Here is a 27,852-nt window from a genome sequence, read left to right as displayed (position 1 = left end):
GGCCTGGGAAAATGTCTTAATTGTAGAAGGGGGCAGAGACTGTATACCCCCGCTTTGTGGTCCACCAGGGGATGCTGTACCGCACAAATCAGGTATGGGATGAGAGTGTGGAACAATTGGTGGTGCCTAAAGCATATCTGAGGCTTGTGTTAGAGTTAGCACATCAACATGTTCTAGGGGGGCACCTGGACCAGCAGAAGAGGCAGGATCAAATTTGGCAGCGTTTTTACCGGCCCAGCGGTTATAAGGAGGTTGAAAGGTATTGTGAATCTTGCCCAACATGCCAAATAACGAGCCCCCAGCCATATTACCGTAATTCCCTGGTCCCCCTCCAGATTATTGAGGTCCCGTTTGAATGGATCGCTCTGGATCTTGTAGGCCCATTGCCGAAATCCGCTAGGGGCACCAACACATCCTGGTATCCCGAGGCGCTACCTCTGCAACATACCTCGGCCAAACTCATAGCTAAGGAGCTAATGGAGAAGTTTTCCCGAGTGGGCTTACCTAAAGAGGTGTTGACTGACCAGGGCACCCCATTTATGTCAAAGGTAATGAAAGAGCTCAATAAGTTACTGGACGTAAAACAGCTACAGACCTCCGTGTACCACCCGCAGATGGACAGCCTGGTAGAAAGGTTTAATCAAACATTAAAAAATATGTTTAAGTGGGTGGTGGCTAGAGATGGGAAGAATTGGGATCTTTTGCTGCCCTATCTCATGTTCGCAGTGCGAAAAGTGCCCCAGGTCTCTACTAGGTTCTTGCCCTTTGAACTGCTGTATGGCAGACATCCACGTGGTCTGTTAGACATAGCTAAAGAGGCTTGGGATCAAAAGCCCACGCCGCACAAAAGTGTAGTTGAGTATGTCACTCAGTTGCAAGAACGGATGGAAACAGTGTTGCCCTTCGTTAGGGAACATATGGAGGCAGCTCAGCGAGCCCAGAGTAGAGTCTATAATCGAAAAAGTAGGGGAGGTGAAGTACAGGGTACACCAGCCCAGGTGAAGGAAGCCAAAGCAAGTGTACCATGTAAACTTGTTGAAACCCTGGAGAGATCGGGAGACTAGTGTGGATAACAGCCCCTGGCCAGGTTTGTTAGGGGTAGAGTTTCCCGTCCCTCAGTCTGGGGCGAGGGAAGCAGTTGCCACAGTAAAGATTGCTGACAGCCTTTCTTCTGCACAGACTCAGGAGGCCAGGGAGTTCGCCAGTTCAATGTGTTCTCAGACCTTCCTGGGCGTACTTCTGTCACCACCATGACATTGTCACTGAACCCCAGGTAAAAATTGGGTTGAAACCATAACGGGTACCTGAGTCGCGGCGACAAGCCATTTCGGAAGAAGTGCAACAGATGTTAAAACTGGATGTCATCGAAGAATCAAAAAGTGACTGGGCCAGTCCGATAGTCTTAATACCCAAACCAGATGGTATGTTACGGTTCTGCTTCTCTAAACCCCCCCCCCCCCCCGGTTTATCAGCCCAGCGCTGCGAGGACACGCCAGGGAACTAATCATATGTCACCTCGTCCTCCTGTGAGTTGTGGACTGCCGGTGCTGGAAATCTGTACTGTACACATATTCCTTGTCCCCGGTCTGCAAAAATTAACAAAAAGAATGAACTTTAACTTCCCTTCCTACATTGCTACGGTAACGGCCTCACGCTTGGTATGGGAACGTCACAGAGCCATCAGCCTATCACAGGCCGCAGCGATGTCTCGCCTTGGTCAGTCATAGGCTGAGCGCACTGTCATTTAAGGAGCCGGACGGCTCCTTCCATGACAGTGCGCTAAGTCTATCACAGACCGAGGAAGGACATCACTGCAGCCAGTGATATGCCGAGCATACTGTCATGTAAGAAGCCGGCCGGCTTCTAACATGACAGGGCACTCAGCCTATCAGCGACCGAAGCGGGACATCGCTGCAGCCAGTGATAGGCTGACGGCTCTCTGACGTTCCCATCCCCAGCATGAGGCCGTTACCGTAGCGACGACGGGGGAACATTTGAAGTTTGAAACATTTTAAATTGGCCACCACCTGTCACTACCCTACAGGTGAAGTCGTTCTTAGGTATTGTGGCTCACTATATGAGGTTTATCCACCACTTTGCTACAGTAGCTGCACCCTTAACAGACCTCTTGAAGGCCCCTCAAATCCACTTTAAACTTAACTGGTCCCTAAAAAATTCTGATTTTTACATTTTCGTGAACATTTTTTTTAAATTGCTGCTATACTTTGAAGTCCTCTGATGTCTTAAAACAGTAAAAACATGTCAACTTTATGATGTCAACATAAAGGAGACATATTGTATTTGTGAATCAATATATCATTTATTTGGAATATCCCTTTTCCTTACAAGCAGAGAGCTTCAAAGTTAGAAAAATGCAAAATTTTCACAATTTTCATGAAATTTGGGGATTTTCCACCAAAAAAGGATGCAAATAATGACAATGTACCACTATTTTAAAGTAGAATATGTCACGAAAAAACAGTCTCAGAATCAGAATGAAAGGTAAAAGCATCCCAGAGATATTAATGCTTAAAGTGACAGTGGTCAGAATTGCAAAAAATGCTCTGGTCCTTAGGGTCAAAATGGGCTCAGTCCCCAAGGGGTTAAAGACTGTTTGCTGTTTGCCAACCGAACTTTGATTTGAAAAGCCCTGTTTCTGTGCCTCTATATTGCAACCACACCTGTCTGCAAGAGTGAGTGTTGGGTAATTTTACACAGGAATGCTCACTTCATCTTTTAGAAAATAAGTTAAAAAAAACAGCTCTAGGAAATGTGCTTGAAAGATTCTGCATAGTAAAAACAATTACTAACTTGGCTATCTCTCTATATGCGGATTTACTAATGTATGGCCATGAAATTCTATTTAAGGGTGTATTCACACCTACTGTATACTTGATTCGCAGGATTTGAAGCAGCAGATTTTATGCTGCAGAGTTCAATGTAAACTAATTGACTGAACACAGCTTCAAATCCTGGGAATCCATTATGCGCAGGATACTGTATGTGTGAATAGACCCTAAATGTGCATGCAGTTTTGATCAAACCCATGGCCCAGTGTAGCAATGTTTTTAAGCACGGTGTCACCGTCCCCTTCCTCATGTATTAAGAATGTGGAATAAGCGAGGACCCTTTTATAGTATATTTTCAAAAAGCATTAGGAGTTCTGTCACATTTCTCTTTTCAACTTGCCATCCGAGCATAAATGCCATCATCCTTCTAGGCTGGAAGTAAAATAATGTATTTGAAATGCTCTGTGCATAATCCACCAGCAATGTCTAGACATGATTTTTTTTAGACTAATTCAGATTCTCTTAAGAGAGAAATGAGAACTCTTTTATCTGTCATCTAAGTTTAAAAACACATTTTTAGAATTCCATTTATCTAAAACAAAAAGGTATTCTTATGTACAAAATTCTAGGTGCCAAGTACTAATGTTTAAATACTGGATTTAAATGAATCCTCTGGTTTTATTTTATTTTTATAGGTAGCTCTAGGGATTTCATACAATGATCATTTTTCTCTCAAGGGAACTTTTATAATTATTTAAGTCTTTAACCCATTAAGGACCACAGGTTTTTTCATTTTTGCACTTTCGTATTTTCTACCTCACCTTCTAAAAATCAGAACGCTTTCAATTGTGCACCTACAGACCACAGACCCATATGAGGGCTTGTTTTTTTTTTTTTTGCGCCACCAATTGTACTTTGTAATGACATCAATAATTTCACCACAAAAATCACAGCAAAACCAGGTAAAAAAAATATTTTTGGGGCAAAATTGGAAAAAAAAAAGCCATTTTGTAAATTTTTGGGGCTTCTGATTCTACACAGTGCACTTTTCGGCAAAAATGACACCATATTTCTATTCTGTAGGTCCATACAGTAAAAAAAAAATACCTAATTTATATAGGTTTCATTTTTCGCGCCGTGATCTGAAGTTTTTATCGGTACAATTTTTGTTTTGATGGGACTTTATCGCTTTTTATAAAAAATTTTAGGGTATACAAAGTGATCAAAAATATACAATTTTGGACTTTGGAACATTTTTATGTGTACGCCATTGACCGTGCGGCTTAATTAACATTATATTTTAATAGTTCGGACATTTTTACGCACGTGGCGATACTACATATGATAATTTTTTATTTTATATTACATGACATGATTCAAACTTTTATTAGGGGAGAGGCTTATTCACATTGATTAACTTTTTTTACACTTTATCCTTTTTTTTTTTTAGCCCCCATGAGGGGCTATAACATGCAATCTTTTGATTGCATACACTGTTCAATGCTATGCCATAGCATAGATCAGTGTTGTTGGTGCTCTGCTGCTACAGCCTGCATGGCAGGCTTGGAGAATTAGAACGCCCATCAGACAGCAAGGAGGAAGGTAAGAACCCTCCCACTATCCTCTCAGCTGTTTTGGACCCCAACAGATCGCTGAGCTAACCGGCAACTGTTTTCTCCTATTTTAAACACCGCAATCAACTTTGATCGTGGCATCTAAAGGGTTAATACCGGACATCAGCCCAATCGTCGATGTCTGGTATTAGCCGAGAGTCCTGGTTGCTGATAGCAACTGCCACCCACCAGGTATGAAGTGTGCTCAGCTCCTGAGCGCACTTCACATAACAGGATCCGGACTCGGATGTAAATATACATCCGTAGTCGCTAAATGGGTACTCTCATTAAACATAACTTTTTATATAATATAGATTATGCATAAATAACAATGTTTTTAATATATTTTATTTTAAAAAATGTACCTTTCATACTTTTTTTTACATTTGTAATCCTGGCCACTACGTGTCACCCTACATGATCCAGGAAGTATTCCCCCTCCCCCCCCCCCCATCACGCAGGGCACGTACCGACCACTACTGGCCGGGCAGCGTAGTCCAGCGTGGTCCGGAAAGCGCTTCCTCAGCTCGCTCTCTGCCTGTATATGAAACATGCAGAGAGCGAGCACAGTGCTCATATGCGCGTGGCAAGCCTAATTTACATATCCCCGCCCCCTCCATCTCCCCCTTCTACTCATTGCAGCGCAAGTACAGATTGTGAGAGGAGACAGAGAGAGAAGAAATTGTTATGCCGAGCGCTCCGGGTCCCTGCTCCTCCCCTGAGCGCTCGCGGCGTTCACCTCCGTGCAGCGCCCCGGTCAGACCCGCTGATCGGGAGTGCTGCACTACTGTCTCCGGCGGGGATGCGACCCGCGTAGCGGGACGTGCCCGCCCGCGGCTCGCATCCCAGTCTCCTCACCTGCCCCGTCCTCCATCCGCTCAATCCCGGCAGACGTGGCCCCGCTCCCTAGGGCGCGCGCGCGCCGGCTCTCTGAGATTTAAAGGGCCAGTGCGCCATTGATTGGCGCCTGGCCCAATCAGTACCTGCACCTGTGTCCAGGCTTATTTAATACCACTTCCCCTTCCTGTCCTGGCCGGATCTTGTTGCCTTGTGCCAGTGAAAGCGTTTTGTGTATGTTCCTAGCCTGTGTTCCAGACCTTCTGCTGTTGCCCCTGACTACGACCCTTGCTGCCTGCCCTGACCTTCTGCTATGTCCAACCTTGCTCTTACCTTGTCCTTCTGTACCACGCCACTCTCAGCAGTCAGTGAGGTTGAGCCGCTACCGGTGGACACGACCTGGTTGCTACTGCCGCAACAAGACCATCCCGCTTTGCGGCGGGCTCTGGTGAATACCAGTAGAAACTTAGAACCGGTCCACCGGTACGGTCCACGCCAATCCCTCACTGACACAGAGGATCCACCACCAGCCTGCCGAATCCTGACAGAAATGATGTGTGTGTGTGTGTATACATATATATATATATATATATATATATATATATATATATATATAGCATCAATATGGTGTCTCCAAGCAGTCAGTGCCTCATAAATTAACCTATTGTCTCAATTTTTACTGGAGAAAAAAAAAAAATATATATATATATATATATATCTCATGCCTGTGCAATATTTGATTTGCAGAAATTGTTAAATATTCACTGTCCAACTTTTCCTATGACAGTATATGGATAATATGAAGATATTTCCTTTATGCCTCCTTCTTTTTATTTAGCGTTCGTTTGTTAATGTGTACTTTCTGGCAATTTGTGTTAACCCAATGACTCCCAAAACACCATGAAACCATCACAAACCAATATGCATGGTATGTGGAACATTTTATATTTGACTACAGACTAAATGTAACACCTGGCCACAGAAAAGAATGTCATTAAATACACTGTGAAAAATATTATAGAAATATGGTGACTTTTTCAAAAACTCTGAGCATTAAACTAAGCTTTAGAAGATGCCAGTATGTAAAATGATTATTATGATGAAAGTATTGAATGCACATTTTACTTAAGACTATTCATTTGTTATCGATTTGAAAAACTTTATTGTGTAAACACAGCTTATCGATTTATTTATTTAAGGTACTCTTACACATTCAGGTTTTGTATAGGGTTTGTTCAGATTTTGTCATGCAGTTGATAAAGCTAAAACCAGATCAAAATAGGAGAGTGCATAAAAAAAGACAGATAACACTTCTCTTGAATCCATTCCTGGTTTAAGCTTCAACAAATGCATTTGAAAACCTGAACAAACCTTTGACATCACCATCTGTCTGTCATATACACATATATGTTTTATGGGACATTCAGGGAGAATGAGGAGCGTAAACATCATTATGACTTGTGATAAATGAACCTCAGCCAGAGAAGCAAAAAGGTAATAAACGCAGGGGGAATTGGCAGGGTGAGTGGGCTATGATGAAGAGCTGAGAGAAAGCAATGCATTCTGGGAATTGTAGTAATAAGCAATTGCTCAACCAGGAAGTACAGGACTAAGGTACCCATAAACAAATGGATTTTTGTTGGTTTCAGAACTGGGACAGATAGGTAAGCAACATTATATGCTTCTGTAGCATTTTTTTTTTTTTTTTAACTTCCCACCCCTTTCTACCGGTTTAAGGAATTAACGCCTTTTTATGTGTATTATAGTATTATTAATTTATTTATTTATTTGTATTTATTGCACATGCCAACTCTATTTTGCATAAAAATACTTTTTCTCTATTCCAGGTGAATATGTTGTTATGACAACTCACTTCCACTTAAAAAGGAAAATCGGCTACTTTGTTATTCAGACCTATTTACCCTGCATTATGACAGTCATACTGTCCCAGGTATCATTTTGGCTAAACAGAGAGTCTGTTCCTGCAAGGACTGTATTTGGTAAGTGTGTTTTTTTAAGTTGTAAAATCATTATTTTATGGAAAACTTTGTGCTGGTTATTAGAGCTTTCTACCACCTAATGACTGGATGGCGAAATACTGTACACCTTATGGGGACAAGTGAGCTGGACATATGCTGTCACTCTCTTTAAGCTACAAATAGAGAAAAGGACCAGGGAACCAGGACCTGCTTCTTCTAGAAATACTTCAAAGTCCAAGATAGTATAAGAACCAAAGAGCTTTATTTGTGCAGATGCATACTAGATTATGACACATTTTGGGGCTAGCTTGCCCCTTCCTCAGATTGTCATTGTCATTATTGTCACAATCTTGTGTGCAGCTGCACAAATAAAGCTCTTTGGTGATTATACCATCTTGGACTTTGAAGTATTTCTAGAAGAAGCAGCACCTGGTTCCCTGGACCTTATCTCTACTTGTATCTGCATTGCTACATGCTGGGTTCCTCCAAACCCTGTGACCTTAAGGCTGAGCAGCTCTTCGCACCACATCTGCTACCCCTGTACAAGGGGCAATATGCGCATGATTTCTTCTTATGAGGTGAGTGGCCAACCAGACTGATTACCTGGGTGATTACCTTCTATTGCTGCTAGAGTCTACACGAGGTGCTGCCTCCTGGTTTCTTTTATCTTCTACTTCTATATAACTCTCTTTCAGCTGTCAGTGAAGGATACAGGAAAAGCCAAGGTAGAGATTCCTTTATGTAGTAAAGTCTAATAGCTGCATTCAGTAGTATTAATGTGACAGGTCTTAATAGTCAAATCCCAACCAATGCAGCAAAATGAATGAATATGTCTTTAAAATGAATAACCTACCATGTGCCCTTTATTGTGCCATCTGTTCTTAGGGTAGGCCACCAATAGCTGATCAGTGGGGTTCCATCCCATGCTCAGATGTAAACATTAAATGTTCGGAGCCTTGGCTTTACACATTGTGTACTGGCTGTGCCATGTTACTGAAGCTCAGCTTCCACTAATGTGAATTGAAGCTGAGTTTCAGTCACTTTACAAAGTTTAAAGCTGATACTGTTCTGACACTACACCCAGGTACCATGGCTCTGCCGAAGAGAGGTACCAGGTGTCAGCACCCTGCTGATCAGCTATTGGTGGCCTATCTAGAGAACCACTTTCACCCCCAAAAAAACTCTTTCAATATATGTGTATACAGAAAAGGCATGGCTAAAGAGCTTTTTGTAAATGGCAGTATGGCACTCAAAGATTATTCCTGCAATAAATATAATTCTTTAATTTTATAGCACACACAGCCCATTGGGGCTCACAATCTAAACCTATCAGTATGTCTTGAAGTGTGGAAGGAAACCGAAGTAGCCGGAGGAAAACTAAGCAAACACGGAGAGAATATATAAACCCTTTGCAGGATTTGTACCCAGGACCCCAGTGCTGAGAGGCAACAGTGCTAACCTGTGAGCCATTGAGCTACCATTGTCAATTGTTATTTCCACGAGCTGTTCTTTGCTAAAGAGGACATACATTCTCCGATAGTAAAGCTGTATTCTTTTCTTCTTTACCCCTGCATGTACATGTATTTGGTTCATTTAGACGTCCCACCTGCTCTCCCTACTGTACCTGAGTTGTCAGCCAATGTGTAGTTACAGATAGGAGCGGGAATATCCTTACTACTCTCTTTGAAAGCAGCCTGCCCTTATCAAACTCTGTAGCTTGGAGAAGATTAGAAAGAAGATGAATCACATTTCTTTCTTCCTGACTGTGCAGAAGCTTGAATCCTTATATACTATTATAGATACTGTACCAAGCACTGGCTGACAAAATTCTAAGTGTAACTCTTGGTAAATGCTTAAATCTTGTAATACTTAACCTTTATGCTAGGGCCACATGGTGACTTTACTTTAAGTCCCCAGACAGGAAGTTGTGTAGTTCTTTAATTTTGAGTGTGGTATTGTCCTAGCAGCTCTTACTCCCCCCAAAAAAAGTCATTTTTGGATCTTGTCTTTGAGATTTGGTTCTGCACCCTGACCAGCCCCTAGAGCAAGCATCACCATCTCTAGGGAGAGGAGCAGATAAGGAATTTACTGACCGCATAGCATTATTCTGCTGTGTACTAAAAAGTTCAGGGACGTTGTAATTGCAATGCCGAGAATTGCTTAACCAGAAAGTAGTGATAGGACGTGGTAGGGAAGAGGATTACATTCCCACAAAACAAATGGATTTTTTGGTGATTTCAGTACTGGGGCAGACAGGTAAGCAATGCTATATGCTTCTGCAGCATTTTTTTTGCTCGTTTGTTTAACCTGACGATGGATAACTTGTTTAACCCTTATGTGTCCCTTGAAATATTAAATTGGAGGGGGAGACACACAAGACAAATAAAGTAGTCTTTTTCAAATTAGAACTTGTTTGGTCTTTGCAGTCTTGGCAGGTTAAAGTCTATTGATCCCAGAGTCCCATCATTTGATCCTGTACCCATCAAAGATACAAAATACACAAAGGTTCAAGAGAGGCAAATAGAAAATCCACATTGTGGGATGGCACTTATCAGGGCAGCATATTTTCTTTTGCTAGGCTGGGCCTATAGTTTATAGGATGCAGAAGGGATAGCAGAAGGTTACATTTCCATCTGGTGCCCATACTTGTCAGATTATTATTTTGTGATCTAGTGATTTCAGAATAATTAAAATAAAGGGTATTTTTAGGCTACATTTTTCAATGATCTATTTTCAGACAGAAATGACCGCGTCTCTGCCATGTCATTGCTACCCATCAGTTGCGATGGCATAAAGTTGTCAGAAATCTATCCAGGATGCATTCTGGTCACAGTTGTAGCAACTTGTGGGTCAAAACAAGATCACATATATGACTTTCCATAGCTGTGATATAGCAGACTTACTGGCAATTTATGTTCACATTATACATTGGGTGACCTAACTCACCATGTATCCCTAACTGAATTCTCATATTATTTGTAAAGAAATCTTCTTAAAAAACATTTATGTAATATGTTGTATTTTAACTTAATCCTAAACACCTCCAGGTATGTGGCATTAGCCACTATTAAGTTAAAGCAGCCGCTATTGTTGTTCGCTATTCATTAGTATTTCCTTGCATTGGTGCAGAGAATAAAAAAATAAATAAAAAGTCGTACAAGCAGTTTTGCTGTTCTGCAGAAAATATATTCATTATAATTCAGTTATTTGTGCATTTGATGTTTCCTTAGGGAATAAAATAACAGGTTTCCAAAAATCTTATTAAATGCCAAAACACATTGCTTGTTAAGTGATACTTGTGGTCATCAGTATATTCATGCAATTTTCAAAACGAACGATGTAGTGAAAACACCGCAGTGGATGTAATATATTAATATCTACAGTTGTCAAGGTAACCATGAGATATGTGATGTGCTGAACATGTTCAGACACAACCTAAAAAAATGTAGACTTTTTGTTGGCTGTTGTTAAAATCTGATCCAGCATTCACACAATTCATTAAAACCCACAATAATTAAATATAGCAAATATTAATTGAATTGAAGATTGTCACTGCAGTCAAAAGGATCTGCTCAGTTGATTTAGTGACACAGAATCCTGGGTAAACGAGGATGGGGCTTTTGCCCAGCTTGCAAAATGACCCTCTTTACAGCACCATGTGTTTGATAGTGTTGGGGCATTTAATGTTGTTGCTGATGCAGAAGAAAAGAAACATTTATGCACATGCCTCACATCTTACAGCGTTTCAGCATTTTCCATGAATCCATAGGACAAGCACCAGCGCTGCCTGATTACTGATTCAGTAGATATAGCAGGGGCAGAGAAGTCAGCAGAGTAACTGCTTGTGACGGCAGAGTAGAGCTGCTGCATAGGGAGGAGGGCGAACAAGCTCTGTTGTGCTACAGGCAAGGCCAAGCATGCTATATCAATGTTCTTCTGGGAGTACAGCTAGTTGTGACACTAAAGAAAGAAGCAGAATGCGTGGCAGATAGGAACCATTTGGCCCATCTAATCTGCCAATATTCTGAATGCTATAAAAAGTCCCTTGCCCTATGCAATATGATGATTAGCCTTATGCCTATTACTATCTTATATAAAGGATAGCCATATGCCAATTCCATACATGCTTAAAGGGGTATTCCAGGAAAAAAAAAAATTTTATCAACTGGCTCCAGAAAGTTAAACAGATTTGTAAATTACTTCTAGAGATGAATGAATAAAAGCTGACTTATCCAAATTTGTTGGATTAAAAGTTGGCGTGCGTTACGGTTTGGGCACTCAGGCTCAAAAAGGTTTGCCATCACTGCTCTAGAGTATCTATATCTCCAAAAGGATATAGATATGATGGCGAACCTTTTTGAGCCCGAGTGCCCAAACCGTATTGCACTCCAACTTTTTTGAACATGGCTCTAGGAGGAGCTGAAACATTGTAATGCTGACATGAGATATGACCTTTATTGTTGGAGTGCTGCACCTGTCTCTGGTTCTTATCTATGGATGGACTCTGATCAAATTTTTTAGGACGCTGGCACCACCGCATGTATTGGATTGGATAAGTAGTGCTGCATTACTTTGGAACTATATATAATTTTTTATTTTTATTTTTATTTTTTTTACTTTTGTACAACAGCTCCCCCTAGTGTCTAGTGCACAGCACATGAAGCAAAAGGTTAAGGACACTAGGGGGAGCTGTTGTACAACTAGACAGCTCCTTTACAATAAAAAAAAAGTGAAATGGAAGCATGCCGGCGGGCACAGTGCCGGCAGCTCGGGACGGGGGAAGGGGGACGGGTAAAGGACACTGGGGTCTCCTAGCAGAGCAGTGTATGTGTCCCGAACCCGTGATCAGGACACACACAACGCGCTGCTTAGAATTTTTATGTGCGAAACCCTGCCATCAGCTTGTCAGATTTGGGGGGATGAAACCCCCCTAGGTCCAGAGGCAAGATAGCTGGCTATTAGTGATAGCCACCATCTTACAGGGCGTGGTGATATGCCGCGAGTAGCAGCCAGTATCTGCATGATGAGGGCGTCCTGAGACCGCCCCATGTCGGCGATCATCGCAAATCGCCGGTCAATTCAGACCGGCAATCTGTGGCGATTTCTGGTCATACGGGGGATTGGGGGTGTCAAAGACTATGGAAGCCAGTGAGTTGCCTAGCAACATCTGGAGGGCTACAGTTTGGAGACCACTATACAGTGGTCTCTAAACTGTAGCCCTCCAGATGTTGTAAAACTACAACTCCCAGCATGTCCAGACAGCTGTTTGCTATTTAGGCATGCTGGGATTTGTAGTTTTGCAACAGGTGGAGGGCCACATTTTGAAGATCACTGTGCAGTGGTCTCTAAACTATGGACCTTCAGATCTTGCAAAACTACAACTTCCAGCATGCACGAACAGCAAACGGCTGTCTCGGTATGCTGGGAGTTGTAGTTGCGTACCTCCAGCTGTTGCATAACTACATCCCCCAGCATGTCCTTCGGCCATTAGTACATGCTGGGAGTTGTAGTTTTGCAACAGCTGGAGGCACACTGGTTGGAAAATACTGAGTTATGTAACAGAACCTAACTAAAGGTTTTCCAACCAGTGTGCCTCCAGCTGTAGCAAAAGTACAACACCCAGTGCATGCTGGGAGTTGTAGTTTTGAAACAGCTGGAGGTTCCCTCCCCCATGTGAATCTACAGGGTACATTCACGTGGGTGGGTTTACAGTGAGTTTCCTGCTTCAAGTTTGAGCTGCGGCAAATTTTCCCCTGCAGCACAAACTCTTAGCGGGAAACTCACCGTAAACCCCCGCCTGTGTGAAAGTACCTTAAAAACACTACACTAACACAAAATAAAGGGTAAAACACTACATATACAACCCCTTACATTGCCCCCTCCCCAATAAAAATGAAAAACGTATCGTACGGCAGTGTTTCCAAAACGGAGCCTCCAGCTGTTGCAAAACAACAACTCCCAGCATTTCCAGACAGCAACTGACTGTCCAGGCATGCTGGGAGTTTAGCAACAGCCGGATGCACCCTGTTTGGGAATAACTGGCGTAGAATATCCCTATGTCCACCCCTATGCAATCCCTAATTTAGTCCTCAATTGCGCATAGTGCTCTCTCACTTTGGAACCCTGTCGTATTTCAAGGAAACAGTTTAGCGCCACATATGGGGTATTTCCATACTCGGGAGCAAATGCACTACAAATTTTGAGGGGCTTTTTCTCCTTTTACCCCTTATGAAAAGGAAAATTTGGGGTCTACACCTGCTTGTTAGTGTAAAAAAATAAAGTAAAGTGCTCTGCTCGTGCACTACAATGCTCAGAAGAGAAGGCGCGCCATTGGGCTTTTGGAGAGAAAATTTGTGTGTTTACAGGCCCCCATAGTACCAGAAAAATAGACTCCCCCCCCACATGTGACCCCATTTTGGAAACTATACCCCTCACATTTTCATTTGCACAGCCAACTGTTCCAAAGATCTGTCAAACGCCAGTGGGGTGTAAATGCTCACTGCACCCCTTATTAAATTCTGTGAGGAGTGTAGTTTCCAAAATGGGGTCACATGTGGGGGGGTTCACTGCTTTGTAAACACACATGGCCCCTGACTTCCATTCCAAACAAATTCTCTCTCCAAAAGCTCAATGGCGCTCCTCTTCTTCTGAGCACTGTAGTTTGCCCGCAGAGCACTTAACTTCCCAGGGATGTGGGAATCCTATCACCCGACGCCCGGGACAAGTAGTTTTGGGCGCCGGGAAGGTGAATTTTTCATAGATTTAGCCCTGTATCGGGCTAGCAGGGCCGGACCTACTTTGGAAATCTCACCTCACACCTGCGCTCAGGGTGTATGGAGGGGGCGGCGGCCCCCAGCTGATTTTAGTAGCCGGGGGCCACTGCTCAGAGAACCCACCCCGTGCCCCAGTCTGTCCTCCTTCACACAGAAATCCTCCCCGTGCAGTGCAGTCTGTCCTCCTCACACACAGCAGTCATTATGGAGGTGAAGGAGCTCTGCACGGATGTCCTCTCTCCTCCCCCACTCTGTGTTTTCCTCGTGCAAGCTTGCAGCCTCTCTGTGGTAGATTAGGTCCTGTGGAGACAGATCAGGGGAGGGGAATGGAGCTGTGTGCGGGGGAGGGGAGGAGCTGTGTATGGAGCTGTGTTCGTCCTCGCTCTCCCCATGCTTCTTGTGTAATGTAGAAGCAAGTGAGTGTGAAGCAGTGTGAAGCTCAGGTGAGGAGGCCGAGCATGCAGGCGGCGGGAAGGGTGGTTGTATATGCATGTAATGTATAATAAGGGGGGTGTATCAGCAGCGGGTGTATGTATGATGTGTGCATATGTATGGTGTATGTGTATGGTGTATATGTATGGTTTGAGTGTATGTGTGATGTGTGTATGATGTCTGTGTATGTGTGTATGTAATGTATGATGAGGAAGCAGCGGCGGGTGTATGTATGATGTGTCTGTATGCATGATGTATGTATGTAATGTATAATATAGGGGGCAGTGGCCGGTGTATGTATATGTATGATGTGTCTATGTATGATGTGTGCGTGTGTGTTATGTATAATATAGGGGCAGTGGCCGGTGTATGTATGTATGATGTGTCTATGTTTGTATATACTGTATAATATAGGGGGCAGTGGCCGGTGTATGTATGTATGATGTGTCTATGTATGTATATACTGCATAATATAGGGGGCAGTGGCCGATGTTTGTATGTATGTATAATGTGTCTATGTATGATGTATGTATATACTGTATAATATAGGGGGCAGTGGCCGGTGTTTGTATGTATGTATAATGTGTCTATGTATGATGTATGTATATACTGTATAATATAGGGGGCAGTGGCCGGTGTATGTATGTTTTGTACAGGGGCGGACTGACAAGTGCTGCTGCCAGTTGTGCTATCTAATTTTTTATTTTTAGTGGTTTCTGGCCACCCGAACTAAATTGCACCACCAGATTCCCGAACCCTTCATACTCACCCGCCGACCAAGAGCCCCACGGATGCACGCAATCACGCCCAAACCAAAACTACAACTTCCAGCATGTTACACCATAACCTAATCTGTAGAACTATAATGTGTAACATGTTGGGAGTTGTAGTTTTGGTTCGGGTCAGCTGCAGAGCCATAGGCTGTATCAGGGCACGCTGGGTGTTGTAGTTACCAACTGTAATTCCCAGTATTCCTTGACACAGACAATGGCTCTGCAGCTGAGGAAAACCAAAACTACAAATCCCAGCATGTTACACAATAACCTTAACTATACTACTATACAGTGCAACACCCACAGAACCATAGGCTGTATCAGGGCATGCTGGGTGTTGTAGTTATCTACTAACTAAATGCAACTTCCAGCATTTTCTGACACATAAATTAGAGTAAATAAAATGCACCACACAAACTGGAGAAGCACAACACCGCCACCCCCCCCCCCCCCCGCCCCGTAACACAGTGGCGTTCACTGTTATCCAATCAAAAGACTCTGTGTATAAGTCCCTATGAGAACTGAAAAATAGTGATTTAAATATTTTAAAAAGTGCGTATATATGTGAATAAGCCCCTTTCCTAATAAAAGTTCTGATAATAAATGATTCCGATAAAAACTACAGATCACGGCACTTAAGATTACCCTCATACATCCCTGTATATGGAAAAATTGGCGTTATAGGGGTCAGATGGGGGGGCTTGCCTCGGGTGTAAAAGGAGCTAGCTACAGCTCTCCCGCCGCTAACAGTCTGGCATGCTGCGATCACTGTGGCCGGCTATTAAACCATTAGATCACCGCTGTCTAAGTTGACAGCAGTGTCTAAAGGGATCTTATATCCATCCCTGGTGGTCTAGTGGGGTGAATCGTACTATTTTTGTTGAAATTATTTAATCTACCAGGACAAGTGGATTTTCTTGAGGAACAAGTAGATTGTGTTCCGCTTTAGTCCCTTGGACAAGTAGTTTTTTTTTTCAAATTTCCACACCCCTGCATCCACATATGGGGTATTTCCATACTCCGAAGAAATGGGGTTACGAATTTTCGGGGGAATTTTCTCCTATTACCCCTTGTAAAAATTAAAAAATTGGGGGGGAAAATGCATTTTTGTGAATTTTTTTTTTAAGGCTAACATTTAAAAAAAAATTTTTTTTAAGGCTCACTGTACCCCTTGTTACGCTTCTTGAGGGGTGTAGTTTCCAAAATAGTATGCCATATGTTTTTTTTCGCTTTTCTGGCACTGTAGGGGCTTCCTAAATGCAACATGCCACCCAGAAACCATTTAAGCAAAATTTGCTTTCCAAAAGCCAAATGTGACTCCTTTTCTGAGCATTGTAGTGTTTGCCCGCAGAGCATTTTACGTCCTTCCATGGGGTATTTTCATACTCAGAATAGATGGGGTTACAAATTTTGGGGGACATTTTCTCCCATTACCCTTTGGAAAAATTGTAAATTTGGGAAAAGACTGCACTTTATTGAAAAAATTATTTTCATTTACACATCCGACTTTAACGAAAAGTTGTCAAACACCTGTACCCCTTGTTACTGTACCCCTTGTTACATGCCTTGAGGGGTGTCGTTTCCAAAATAGTATGCCATGTGTTTGTTTGTTTTTTTGTTTTTTTTTGTTCTTTGCTGTTCTGGCACCATAGGGGCTTCTTAAATGCGACATGCCCCCAAAAACCATTTCAGCAAAATTCACTCCCAAAATCCCATTGTCGATCCTTCCCTTCTGAGCGCTCTACTGCGCTCGCCGAACACTTGACATACACATATGAGGTATTTCCTTACTCGAGAGAAATGGGGCTACAAATTTTGGGGGGCCTTTTCTCCTATTATCCCTTTAATTCAAAAACTGGGTCTACAAGAACATGCAAGTGTAAAAAAATGAGGATTTAGAATTTTCTCCTTGACTTTGCTGCTTTTCCTGTGAAACACCTAAAGTGCTACCAAACTTTCTGAATGTAATTTTGAACACTTTAAGGGGGCAGTTTCTATAATGAGGTAATATATGGGGTATTTCTAATATGAAGGCCCTTCAAACTCACTTCAAAACTGAACTGGTCCCGGAAAAATTCAGATTTTGAAAATTTTTGAAGCCCTCTGATGTCTTCCAAAAGTAAAAGCATGTCACCGTTATGATGCAAACATAAAGTAGACATATTGTATATGTGAATCAATATAAAATTGATTTGGAATGTTTATTTTCCTTATAAGCAAAGAGCTTCCAAGTTAGAAAATTGCAAAATGTTCAATTTTTCATGAAATTTTGGAATTTTTTACCAAGAAATTATGGAAGTATCGACAAAAATTTACTACTATGTTAAAGTAGGATATGTCACGAAAAAACTATTTCGGAATCAAATTCATAAGTAAAAACGTACCCCAGAGTTATTAATGCTTAAAGGGCCACTCCGGTGGAAAACTTTTTTTTTTTTTTTTTACCTCTTAAGGATGTAGGGCGTACCTGTATGCCCGGTCCCGGTAAATAAAACCAACCCCGCATCATACTGGGTCGGTCCAGGCGGCTAATGATAGCCAGGACCCTGGGCAAATAGCGTGCGGCACCAATCGTTGTGCCGCGCGCCATTAACCCTTTAGACGCTATAACACTGCATAAAAAAGTGAAAAAAAAAGTTAATAAAGGTCATTTAACCCCTTCCCTAATAAAAGTTCGAATCACCCCCCCTTTTCCCATAAAAAAAAAGTGTAAATAAAAATAAACATATGTGGTATCGCCACGTGCGGAAATGTCGCACGGTCAATGTGATAGGCTGAGCCCACTGTCATGTAAGCAGCTCTGGCCGACTTCTTACATGACAGTGGGCTCAGCCTATCACAGGCTTGGGTGGGACAACGCTGCAACCGATGATGCGCCGACGGCTCTGCGGCGTTCCTGTCCCCAGGAAGTGGAATGAGGTCAGCACTGCCGGACTGTGAGGCCTGTGCCGGACCAACGGGGGCTTGTAGGAAGGTATGTATACGTTTATTTTGTTTATTTTTGAGGCCCAGGCACGGGAATATATAAAAGTGTTCCACTACAGTTGTCCTTTAAGGGGTTAAATCAACTGGTGCCAGAAAGTTAAACAGATTTGTAAATTAAACAACAACCTAAAAAAGAGTCCAAAAAATGGCTCCTCTAAATAAGTAGAAAAGGGGTCTAAAAAGACAGAAGACCAAATATGTAAACCTACAATACGCTACGAAAGAGCGTAAACCTTGTGCCCCAATAATGAAGTATAAACAGTATAAAAATATATATGTAAATTTTATTAGGTACAAAAACATAAATTAAAAATATATAATATAAAATAGGAACAGGAAAATTCGTGCACAATCTATGTAAATCCATAGATATAAGTTAATATAAAAAATTCATCTTAATTTACAGCATGTAATAATTGATAAAAATAAATATAAAAGCAGGATAAAAAAGTATATAAAGGGAGAGTTGGGTCCGGTAGATAAATTAAGGTGTATATATATGTATTAAATCTATATGTACATACAGAAGATAGGATAAGTGTACAGAAGTAACTAAGAATAAAGTGCAAGTGCTAAAAAACTGTAAACACTTCTTACATAGTGAAAAATATATCACACAGTGAATAACTAAGCAAAGTGCAACGTGCTAGGAAAGCAGTGGTGTTAAAGCAATATAACATGTAACGTGTAAAATGCAAGAACAGAAGTGCACAATGGAAATAACAGTTAGATGAAATAGAAGGCAGAAGACATATAGATACCGGACTGGACCCTCCTCGAGAAAGCCCGATTGCGGGCGAAACGCGTCGGAGACTCATAGCAGGTGTAGGGTCCAGTCCGGTATCTATATGTCTTCTGCCTTCTATTTCATCTAACTGTTATTTCCATTGTGCACTTCTGTTCTTGCATTTTACACGTTACATGTTATATTGCTTTAACACCACTGCTTTCCTAGCACGTTGCACTTTGCTTAGTTATTCACTGTGTGATATATTTTTCACTATGTAAGAAGTGTTTACAGTTTTTTAGCACTTGCACTTTATTCTTAGTTACTTCTGTACACTTATCCTATCTTCTGTATGTACATATAGATTTAATACATATATATACACCTTAATTTATCTACCGGACCCAACTCTCCCTTTATATACTTTTTTATCCTGCTTTTATATTTATTTTTTATCAATTATTACATGCTGTAAATTGAGAGGAATTTTTTATATTAACTTATATCTATGGATTTACATTGATTGTGCACGAATTTTCCTGTTCCTATTTAATATTATATATTTTTAATTTATGTTTTGGTACCTAATAAAATTTACATATATATTTTTATACTGTTTATACTTCATTATTGGGGCACAAGGTTTACGCTCTTTCGTAGCGTATTGTAGGTTTACAGATTTGTAAATTACTTCTATTAATAAATCTTAATCCTTCCAGTACTTATTAGCTGCTGAATGCTAGAGGAACTTATTTTCTTTTTGTAACACAGTGCTTTCTGCTGACATCATGACCACAGTGCTTCTGCTGACATCTCTGTCCAATTTAGGAACTGTCCAGAGCAGCATATGTTTGCTATGGGGATTTTCTCCTACTCTGGACAGTACTTAAAATGGACAGAGATGTCAGCAGAGAGCACTGTGGTCATGATGTCGGCAGAGAGTTCTGTGTTCCAAAAAGAAAATAATTTCCTCTGTAGTGTTCTGCAGCTAATAAGTATTGAAAGGATTAAGATTTTTTAAGTAATTTACAAATCTGTTTAACTTTCTGGCACCAGTTGATTAACCCCTTAACGACAATGGACGTAAATGTAGGTCATGGTACTTAACAAACCATGACGTATATGACGTATATTTACGCGCCGTCATGAGCGTGAGCACCGGAGCGTTGCTCGCGTCATGCCCGGCAGGTCCCGGCTGCTATCAGCAGCCAGGGACCCACCGGTAATGGCGGACATCCGCGATCGCGCGGATGTCCACCATTAACCCCTCTGATGCCGTGATCAATACAGATCACGGCATCTGCGGCATTGCGGTACTTTGAACGGATGATCGCGGGGATCAGATCAGCCAGCATGGCGGCCAGAAGTCCCCTCACCTGGCTCCGGCCATCTCCCGGGGTCTTCTGCTCTGGTCTGAGATCGAGCAGACCAGAGCAGAAGATCACCGATAATACTGAGCAGTGCTGTGTCCTATACACAGCACTGCACAATATTAGCAATCAACTAATTGCAATGAATAGTCCCCTATGGGGACATAAAAAGTAGGGGTGTGAAGAATTTGGTGATTCGATTCGAATCGCGATACCAGTGTGGCGATTCGATATATCCCGATATATACATCGCGATATATCCCGATTCTGTTTAAAAAACAATGTCTTTTACGCTTTTATTAAAACTTTATTTATTTATTTATTTTTTGTACACTTTATTAGTCTTTTAGGAATCATTAGATTTCTCAGACAGATGAATAGAGTTCTATTGAACTCCATTTATCTGCGATCCATGGATAAAGCCTGGTCCAGCCAGGCTCTATCAATGACAGAGCCACGGAGAGCATACACATGTCCCTTTAGACGCCGCTGTCAGCTTTGACAGCGGCGATCTAAAGGGTTAATAGCCAGCCGCGATGATTGCCGCATGCTGGCTATTAGCGGCGGCCCCCGGCTACTAAGAACAGCCGGGGGCTGCAGAGTATGGAGTGGGCACGAGTCCGGAGCCCGCTCCATACATACTGCAGAGCACCGCATGCTGGATATTAGCGGCGGTGATGCATCAGCGGCCCTCGGATACTGAAATCAGCCGGGGGCCACAGAGTATGGAGCGGGCACGAGTCGGAGCCCGCTCCATACATCCAGAGCGCCACCACCGTGTCAAATCCGGCTGACAAAATGTGGAACTTGTATCTCCTGATGCCCGGGACATGCTTTCTGTGCATCAGGAGATACAAATTCCACATCACTAAAGCGATTTTTCACTTGCCGATACTGAATCGATTCAAAATATTTTTGAATCGATTCAGTATCGGCAAGTGAAAAATCACGATAATCGCGGGAATCGATTTTTTCTTACATCCCTAATAAAAAGTGTCAAAAAAAAGTAAAAAAAACTGTAAATTAAAAAAGTAAATCCCCTCCCCCAATAAAAAAGTAAAATGTCCGTTTTTCCCATTTTACCCCCACAAAAGTGTAAAAAGCAAATTAATGCACATATTTGGTATCGCCGCCTGCGTAAAAGTCTGACCTATTAAAATATATTGTTAATCATCCCGTACGGTGAACGGCGTAAAAAAATTGCTGTTTTTTTGTCACATTTTATTCCAAAAAAAAATAATAAAAAATTTATAAAAAGTAAAACCTAAGCAAAAGTGATACTGATAAAAACTACAGATCATGGCACAAAAATGAGCCCTCATATCGCCCCATATACGGAAAGATTAGAAAGTTATATGTAGTCAAAATAGGGCAATTTCAAATATACTAATTTTGTTTAAATGGTTGAGATTTTTTTTAAGCGGTACAATTATAGAAAAGAATATAATCATGGGTATTTTTTTAATCGTATTGACCCACAGAATAAAGAAAACATGTCAATTTTACCGGAAAGTGTACAGCGTGAAAACAAAACCTTCCAAAATTTTCCCACATAAATAATATTTGTTTGGTTGCGCTGTACATTTTATGGTAAAATAAGTGATGTAATTACAAAGTACAATTGGTGAGGCAAAAAACAAGCCCTCATATGGGTCTGTGGATGGAAATATAAGAGAGTTATGATTTTTAGAAGGCGAGGAGGAAAAAACGAAAATGCTAAAATAAAATTGGTCTGGTCCTTAAGACCAAAATGGGCCTGGTCCTTCAGGGGTTAAAAATGAAAAAGTTTTCCCCCGGAGTACCCCTTTAACCCCTTAAGGATGGAGTGTTTTTCTGTTTTTGCACTTTCGTTTTTTATTCCTTACCTTTTAAAAATCATAACCCTTTCAATTTTGCACCTAAAAATCCATATGATGGCTTATTTTTTGCACCACCAATTCTACTTTGCAGGGACATCAGTCATTTTACCCAAAAATCTACAGCAAAACGAAAAAAAAAAATCATTGTGCGACAAAATGGAAGAAAAAAGCCAATTTTGTAACTTTTGGGGGCTTCCGTTTCTACGCAGTACATTTTTCGGTAAAAATGGCACCTTATCTTTATTCTATAGGTCCATAAGATTAAAATGATACCCTACTTATATAGGTTTGATTTTGTCTTACTTCTGGAAAAAATCATAACTACATGCAGGAAAATGTATGCGTTTAAAATGGTCATCTTCTGACACCTATAACTTTAAAAAAATTTCCACAAACGGGGCGATATGGGGCTCATTTTTTGCGCCGTGATCTGAAGTTTTTAGCGGTACCATTTTGTTTTCATCTGACTTTTTGATCGCTTTTTATTCATTATTTATGGTATAAAAAGTGACCAAAAATACGGTATTTTGGACTTTGGAATTTTGTTGCACGTACGCCATTGACCATGCGGTTTAATTAACAATATATTTTTATAGTTCGAACAATTACACACGTGGCGATACCATATATGTTTATTTTTATTTACACAGTTTTTTTATGGGAAAAGGGTGATTCAAACTATTATCAGGCAAAGGGTTAAATGATCTTTATTAACTTTTTTTCTTTTCACTTTTTTTTGCAATGTTATAGCCCCCATGTTATAGGGGGCTATAACATGCAGTACATTGATTCAATACACTGATCACTGCCATTGCATTCAATGGCAGGGATCATTGTTATCGGCAGTTGATTGCTCAAGCCTGGATTTCAGGCTTGGAGAAATCAATCGGCGATCGGACGCGCAGGAGACAGGTGAGGGGACCTCCTGCTGCGTCCTAGCGGATCGGGACATCGCAATTTTATTGCAATGGTCCCGATCAGCCCAACTGAGCAGCCGGGATGCTTTTACTTTCACTTTTAGATGCGGCGATCAACTAAAGAGTTAATGCCAGACATCAGCCCGATCGGCGATGTCCGGCATTAGCGTGGGTCCTGGTTGCACCTTGTGAGCGCGCATTATATATGGGGACGCGCATATGGACGTTCATAAACGTCCATATGCTCTAAGGGGTTAAAGTGACAGTAGTCAGATGTGCAAAAAATGATCTGGTCCTTAAGGTGAAAATGGGCTTCTTCACTGTATTTGCAGCTATCACTTCTACAGGAAGGCTATTTCATTTGTGCTCAGGGCTTACATTCGTGCCAGCGGTAGCAGGCGCTAAACACATAACTTTGCAAACCATGCATTGACTTACCAAGCGGTTTGAGTTGTTCCGTGCTTGAGATTATACCTACATACAAACCTATACACCTATATAAATAAGGATGACTGATGAGGCGGTTGCGTTGTGCCCATAACCGCGTATGAGGGCACGCCTATAGAGGGCATACCCTATGGTGAATTGATAAGAATAAGGGAGGGTTGGGAGGGTACCTGTAAACCCCGTACGCCCCGCCTGTATGTAGCGGGGGCGTTTTATAGCGAAGCCCCTTGCATGGCCCCGCCTGTAGGTGCGGGGGGCCGTGGGAATTCCCGCCCCCTCGCACAAATGCAGCCTGATAGGCTTTCCACTTGTGCTCAGGGCTTACATTCGTGCCAGCGGTAGCAGGCGCTAAACACATAACTATGCAAACCATGCATTGACTTACCAAGCGGTTTGAGTTGTTCCGTGCTTGAGATTATACCTACATACAAACCTATACACCTATATAAATAAGGATGACTGATGAGGCGGTTGCGTTGTGCCCATAACCGCGTATGAGGGCACGCCTATAGAGGGCAAAAATTCAAGACGTAGAATTAATAACAACATTCCTGACCATGTTAACCGACACCCTCACTAGTCGTATCTAAGTCCCCTAAACTGTTCTTACTAGACTCTGGAACCAAGAGGGTCGTGCCTGCCGGCTAGCGACCACATGAGGCAGAACCTGACACTGAGAAGATGGTGGTGACGCCTCCTGCATCCGGCCCGGCACTGGAACGGTACCTGACTGTGCTAGCTGATTTGTTCATATTGCCATACTCACTGTGGTAAATGCAGAAAGGGGAAACCGACAGCTTGTCGGGAATAACCTGTCCTCCTGTCCCTACTGATTAGTGGCCAAATCTCCATTGTTAGTTAAGTGAAACGAAGAGATTATCGTCATGAATGTGGTCTCAGGAGTAATGACCTGCAGCGGACGACGGGCCTTGTCACCCTGATCGTGTCTGCAGACTCGACAGATCTCCGTAATAATTAGGGCTAAGGACTATCCTGCCTTCAGACAGGCATCAACAGAACCACTGTGTCCGCAGACGTGACCGACCTCTCTGTGACTATTGTACCTGTAGACTTTGACAGGTCTTACCTGCCCTCGTGCCCGTAGATGTGACAGGCCTCTATGCGACTAACGTACCTGTAGGTTCTGACAGGTCCCACATACCCTTGTGCCTGTGGATGTGACAGGTCTTTACGTGACCGCTGTGCCTGGAATGGCAATCTGACTCGAACCTCGTACCTGTAGAAGTGACAGGTCTTTGAGTAGCCCTCGTGCCTGTGGAAGTGATAGCTGTTAGCATGACCTTGACATGAGTGGACAAGACAGCTATGTGCGTTAAACAACCACCTATGAGTCGTGAAATTGTAACTCTATGACCTGTGTTAGGGAAACATTGACTAAGCCGTGAATCTCCCTGCAGTCGTTGCCGGTGGAGATGGAGTGCCACCCCTGAGACCATTTCTTTGTTATGGCAATGTGGGAGCGACTGGCAGCTGAGTGCCTGACATAATGTATGCATGGAGAAAAGAGAGGAGGCTAAGTGTAAGCTGCTGCGCTGAAGAAGAGAGAACAGCATACGCAGGGCCCCCCCACTGAAGAAGTGTCAGCCAGACAGTTGACCCACTGCCTATGTGTATCGAGTCATATTGCACTGAAGCAGAGTCAGGAAACAACAGACTTTACCAAGACCCCGACTGAAGCGAGTCAGGACTGAGGAACTTGGTGGGTGAGGGACGCGCGAGGCTCTGAAGACATGTCAGTAGCAGTGTCAGTATGTGAAGCGAGTAACTGTAGTAAGCAAACAAGAATGGTGAACGTTACAAGGATGAGTGGGTAGGTGTTGAGAAATACAAACATTTGAGTGTACAGGGGCCCCCACTGAAGAAGTGTCAGCCAGACGGTTGACCCACTGCCTATGTGTATTGAGTCATGTTGCACTGAAGCAGCGTCAGGAAACAACAGACTTACCAAGACCCCGACTGAAGCAAGTCAGGACTGAGGAACTTGGTGGGTGAGGGACGCGCGAGGCTCTGAAGGCATGTCAGTAGCAGCGTCAGTGTGTGAAACGAGTAACTGTAGTAAGCTAACAAGAGTGGTGAAAGTAACATGGATCAGTGGGTATGTGTTGAGAAGTACAAACATTTGAGTGTACAGGGGCCCCACTGAAGAAGTGTCAGCCGGACGGTTGACCCACTGCCTATGTGTATTGAGTCATATTGCACTGAAGCAGAGTCAGGAAACAACAGACTTACCAAGACCCCGACTGAAGCAAGTCAGGACTGAGGAACTTGGTGGGTGAGGGACGCGCGAGGCTCTGAAGGCATGTCAGTAGCAGCGTCAGTGTGTGAAACGAGTAACTGTAGTAAGCTAACAAGAGTGGTGAAAGTAACATGGATCAGTGGGTATGTGTTGAGAAGTACAAATATTTGAGTGTACAGGGGCCCCCACTGAAGAAGAGTCAGCCAGACAGTTGACCCACTGCCTATGTGTATTGAGTCATGTTGCACTGAAGCAGAGTCAGGAAACAACAGACTTAGGCTGGGTCCACACTACGTTTTGTCCCATACGGGAGCGCATACGGCAGGAGGGAGCTAAAACCTCGCGCTCCCGTATGTGACCGTATGCGCTCCCATATGTCATTCACTTCAATGAGCCGACCGGAGTGAAACGTTCGGTCCGGTCGGCTCATTTTTGCGCCGTATGCGCTTTTACAACCGGACCTAAAACCGTGGTCAACCACGGTTTTAGGTCCGGTTGTAAAAGCGCATACGGTGCAAAAATGAGCCGACCGGACCGAACGTTTCACTCCGGTCGGCTCATTGAAGTGAATGGCATACGGGAGCGCATACGGTCACATACGGGAGCGCGAGGTTTTAGCTCCCTCCTGCCGTATGCGCTCCCGTATGGGACAAAACGTAGTGTGGACCCAGCCTTACCAAGACCCCGACTGAAGCAAGTCAGGACTGAGGAACTTGGTGGGTGAGGGACGCGTGAGGCTCTGAAGACATGTCAGTAGCAGCGTCAGTATGTGAAGCGAGTAACTGTAGTAAGCAAACAAGAATGGTGAACGTAACATGGATCAGTGGGTACGTGTTGAGAAGTACATACCCAGGGTGCCGCTGCCATGGCTTTTTTTTTTTTTTTTTTCTCGAGGTTCCGGCAGCGTTGCCCCGGCAACCCAGCACGCAAGGCACACCGCCGGAGCCGCGAACAGCCGGTGGAGGTGAGCTAGGCGGAGCCCGGGGTCAGTGAACGACCCCGGTCCGCCGCCCGAGAAAGTGACCATGCCGCATTTGCACACTGGAAGCGAGCGTGCTGGACGGAGGAACTCGTGGCGAGGGGAAGTGACGTCACCCGTCCGGCTCCGGGGTCGGAGCAGAAGAAACACAGCCGGACCGGGAGTGAGGGTATGTGATGGTAACAAACTTGCTGGGGGGGGGTTGGGGGGGGAGGGGGCCGGGGTACCCGGGTTACCAGATCCATAAAAGTGCCTGTAGACGTGAGACCTCGCGCTGTTGGACTCCTTCTACCTGTAAACCCCGTACGCCCCGCCTGTATGTAGCGGGGGCGTTCTATAGCGAAGCCCCTTGCATGGCCCCGCCTGTAGGTGCGGGGGGCCGTGGGAATTCCCACCCCCTCGCACAAATGCAGCCTGATAGGCTTTCCACGTATCCACTACTCTCTCAGTATAGTAATAATTCCTAAAATTGCTGCATAAACATTTGCCCCTCTAATTTAAAACTATGTCTATTTGTGATAGCAGTTGTTCGGTTAAATATACTCTCCTCCTTTATCATGTTTATTCCCTTTATGTATTTAAAGTACAACAGTCACTTGAAAATACCACTTAACCCCTTAATGACCAAGCCCATTTTCACCTCAAGGACCAGCCAATTTTATTTTGGCGTTTTCGTTTTTTCCTCCTTGCCTTCTAAAATCCATAACTCTTATATTTCCATCTACAGACCCATATATGGGCTTGTTTTTTGCGTGACCAATTGTACTTTGTAATGAAACCTCTCATTTTACCATAAAATGTATGGCGAACCCCAAAAAAATTTTTTTTAGGGAAGAAATTTTAATGAAAACCAAAATTTTGCACATTTTGGAGGGTGTTATTTTCACACTGTACAATTTACGGTAAAAATGACATGTTTTCTTTATTCTGTGGGTCAATACGATTAAAATGATACCCATGGGTAGATACTTTAATATTTTTGTACCGCTTAAAAAAAATCTAAAACTTTTTGTACAAAATCAGTATTCTAAAATCGCCCTATTTTGACCACCTATAACTTCTTAATTTCTCCGTATATAGGGCGTTATGAGGGCTCATTTTTTGCGCCGTCATCT

At 42.9% G+C, this 27,852-nt stretch overlaps 1 protein-coding gene across 2 annotated transcripts in view; it reads left to right on the top strand.

Annotated features, from left to right (window-relative positions):
* Nucleotides 1–27,852, top strand: part of GABRA1 (gamma-aminobutyric acid type A receptor subunit alpha1) — a 299,022-nt gene that overhangs the window by 231,387 nt on the left and 39,783 nt on the right. For both annotated transcript variants that reach the window (XM_056516667.1, XM_056516668.1), the window contains one exon: nucleotides 7,087–7,239. In XM_056516667.1, the coding sequence (XP_056372642.1) occupies nucleotides 7,087–7,239 (153 nt within the window). The remainder of the gene's footprint in view (nucleotides 1–7,086; nucleotides 7,240–27,852) is intronic.

This window comes from Hyla sarda, chromosome 4 (assembly GCF_029499605.1).
Source record: "Hyla sarda isolate aHylSar1 chromosome 4, aHylSar1.hap1, whole genome shotgun sequence".
Taxonomy (NCBI): Eukaryota; Metazoa; Chordata; class Amphibia; order Anura; family Hylidae; genus Hyla; species Hyla sarda.
The sequence above is the reverse complement of the archived record's forward strand: the minus strand, read 5'-3'. Positions and strand labels throughout refer to the sequence as shown.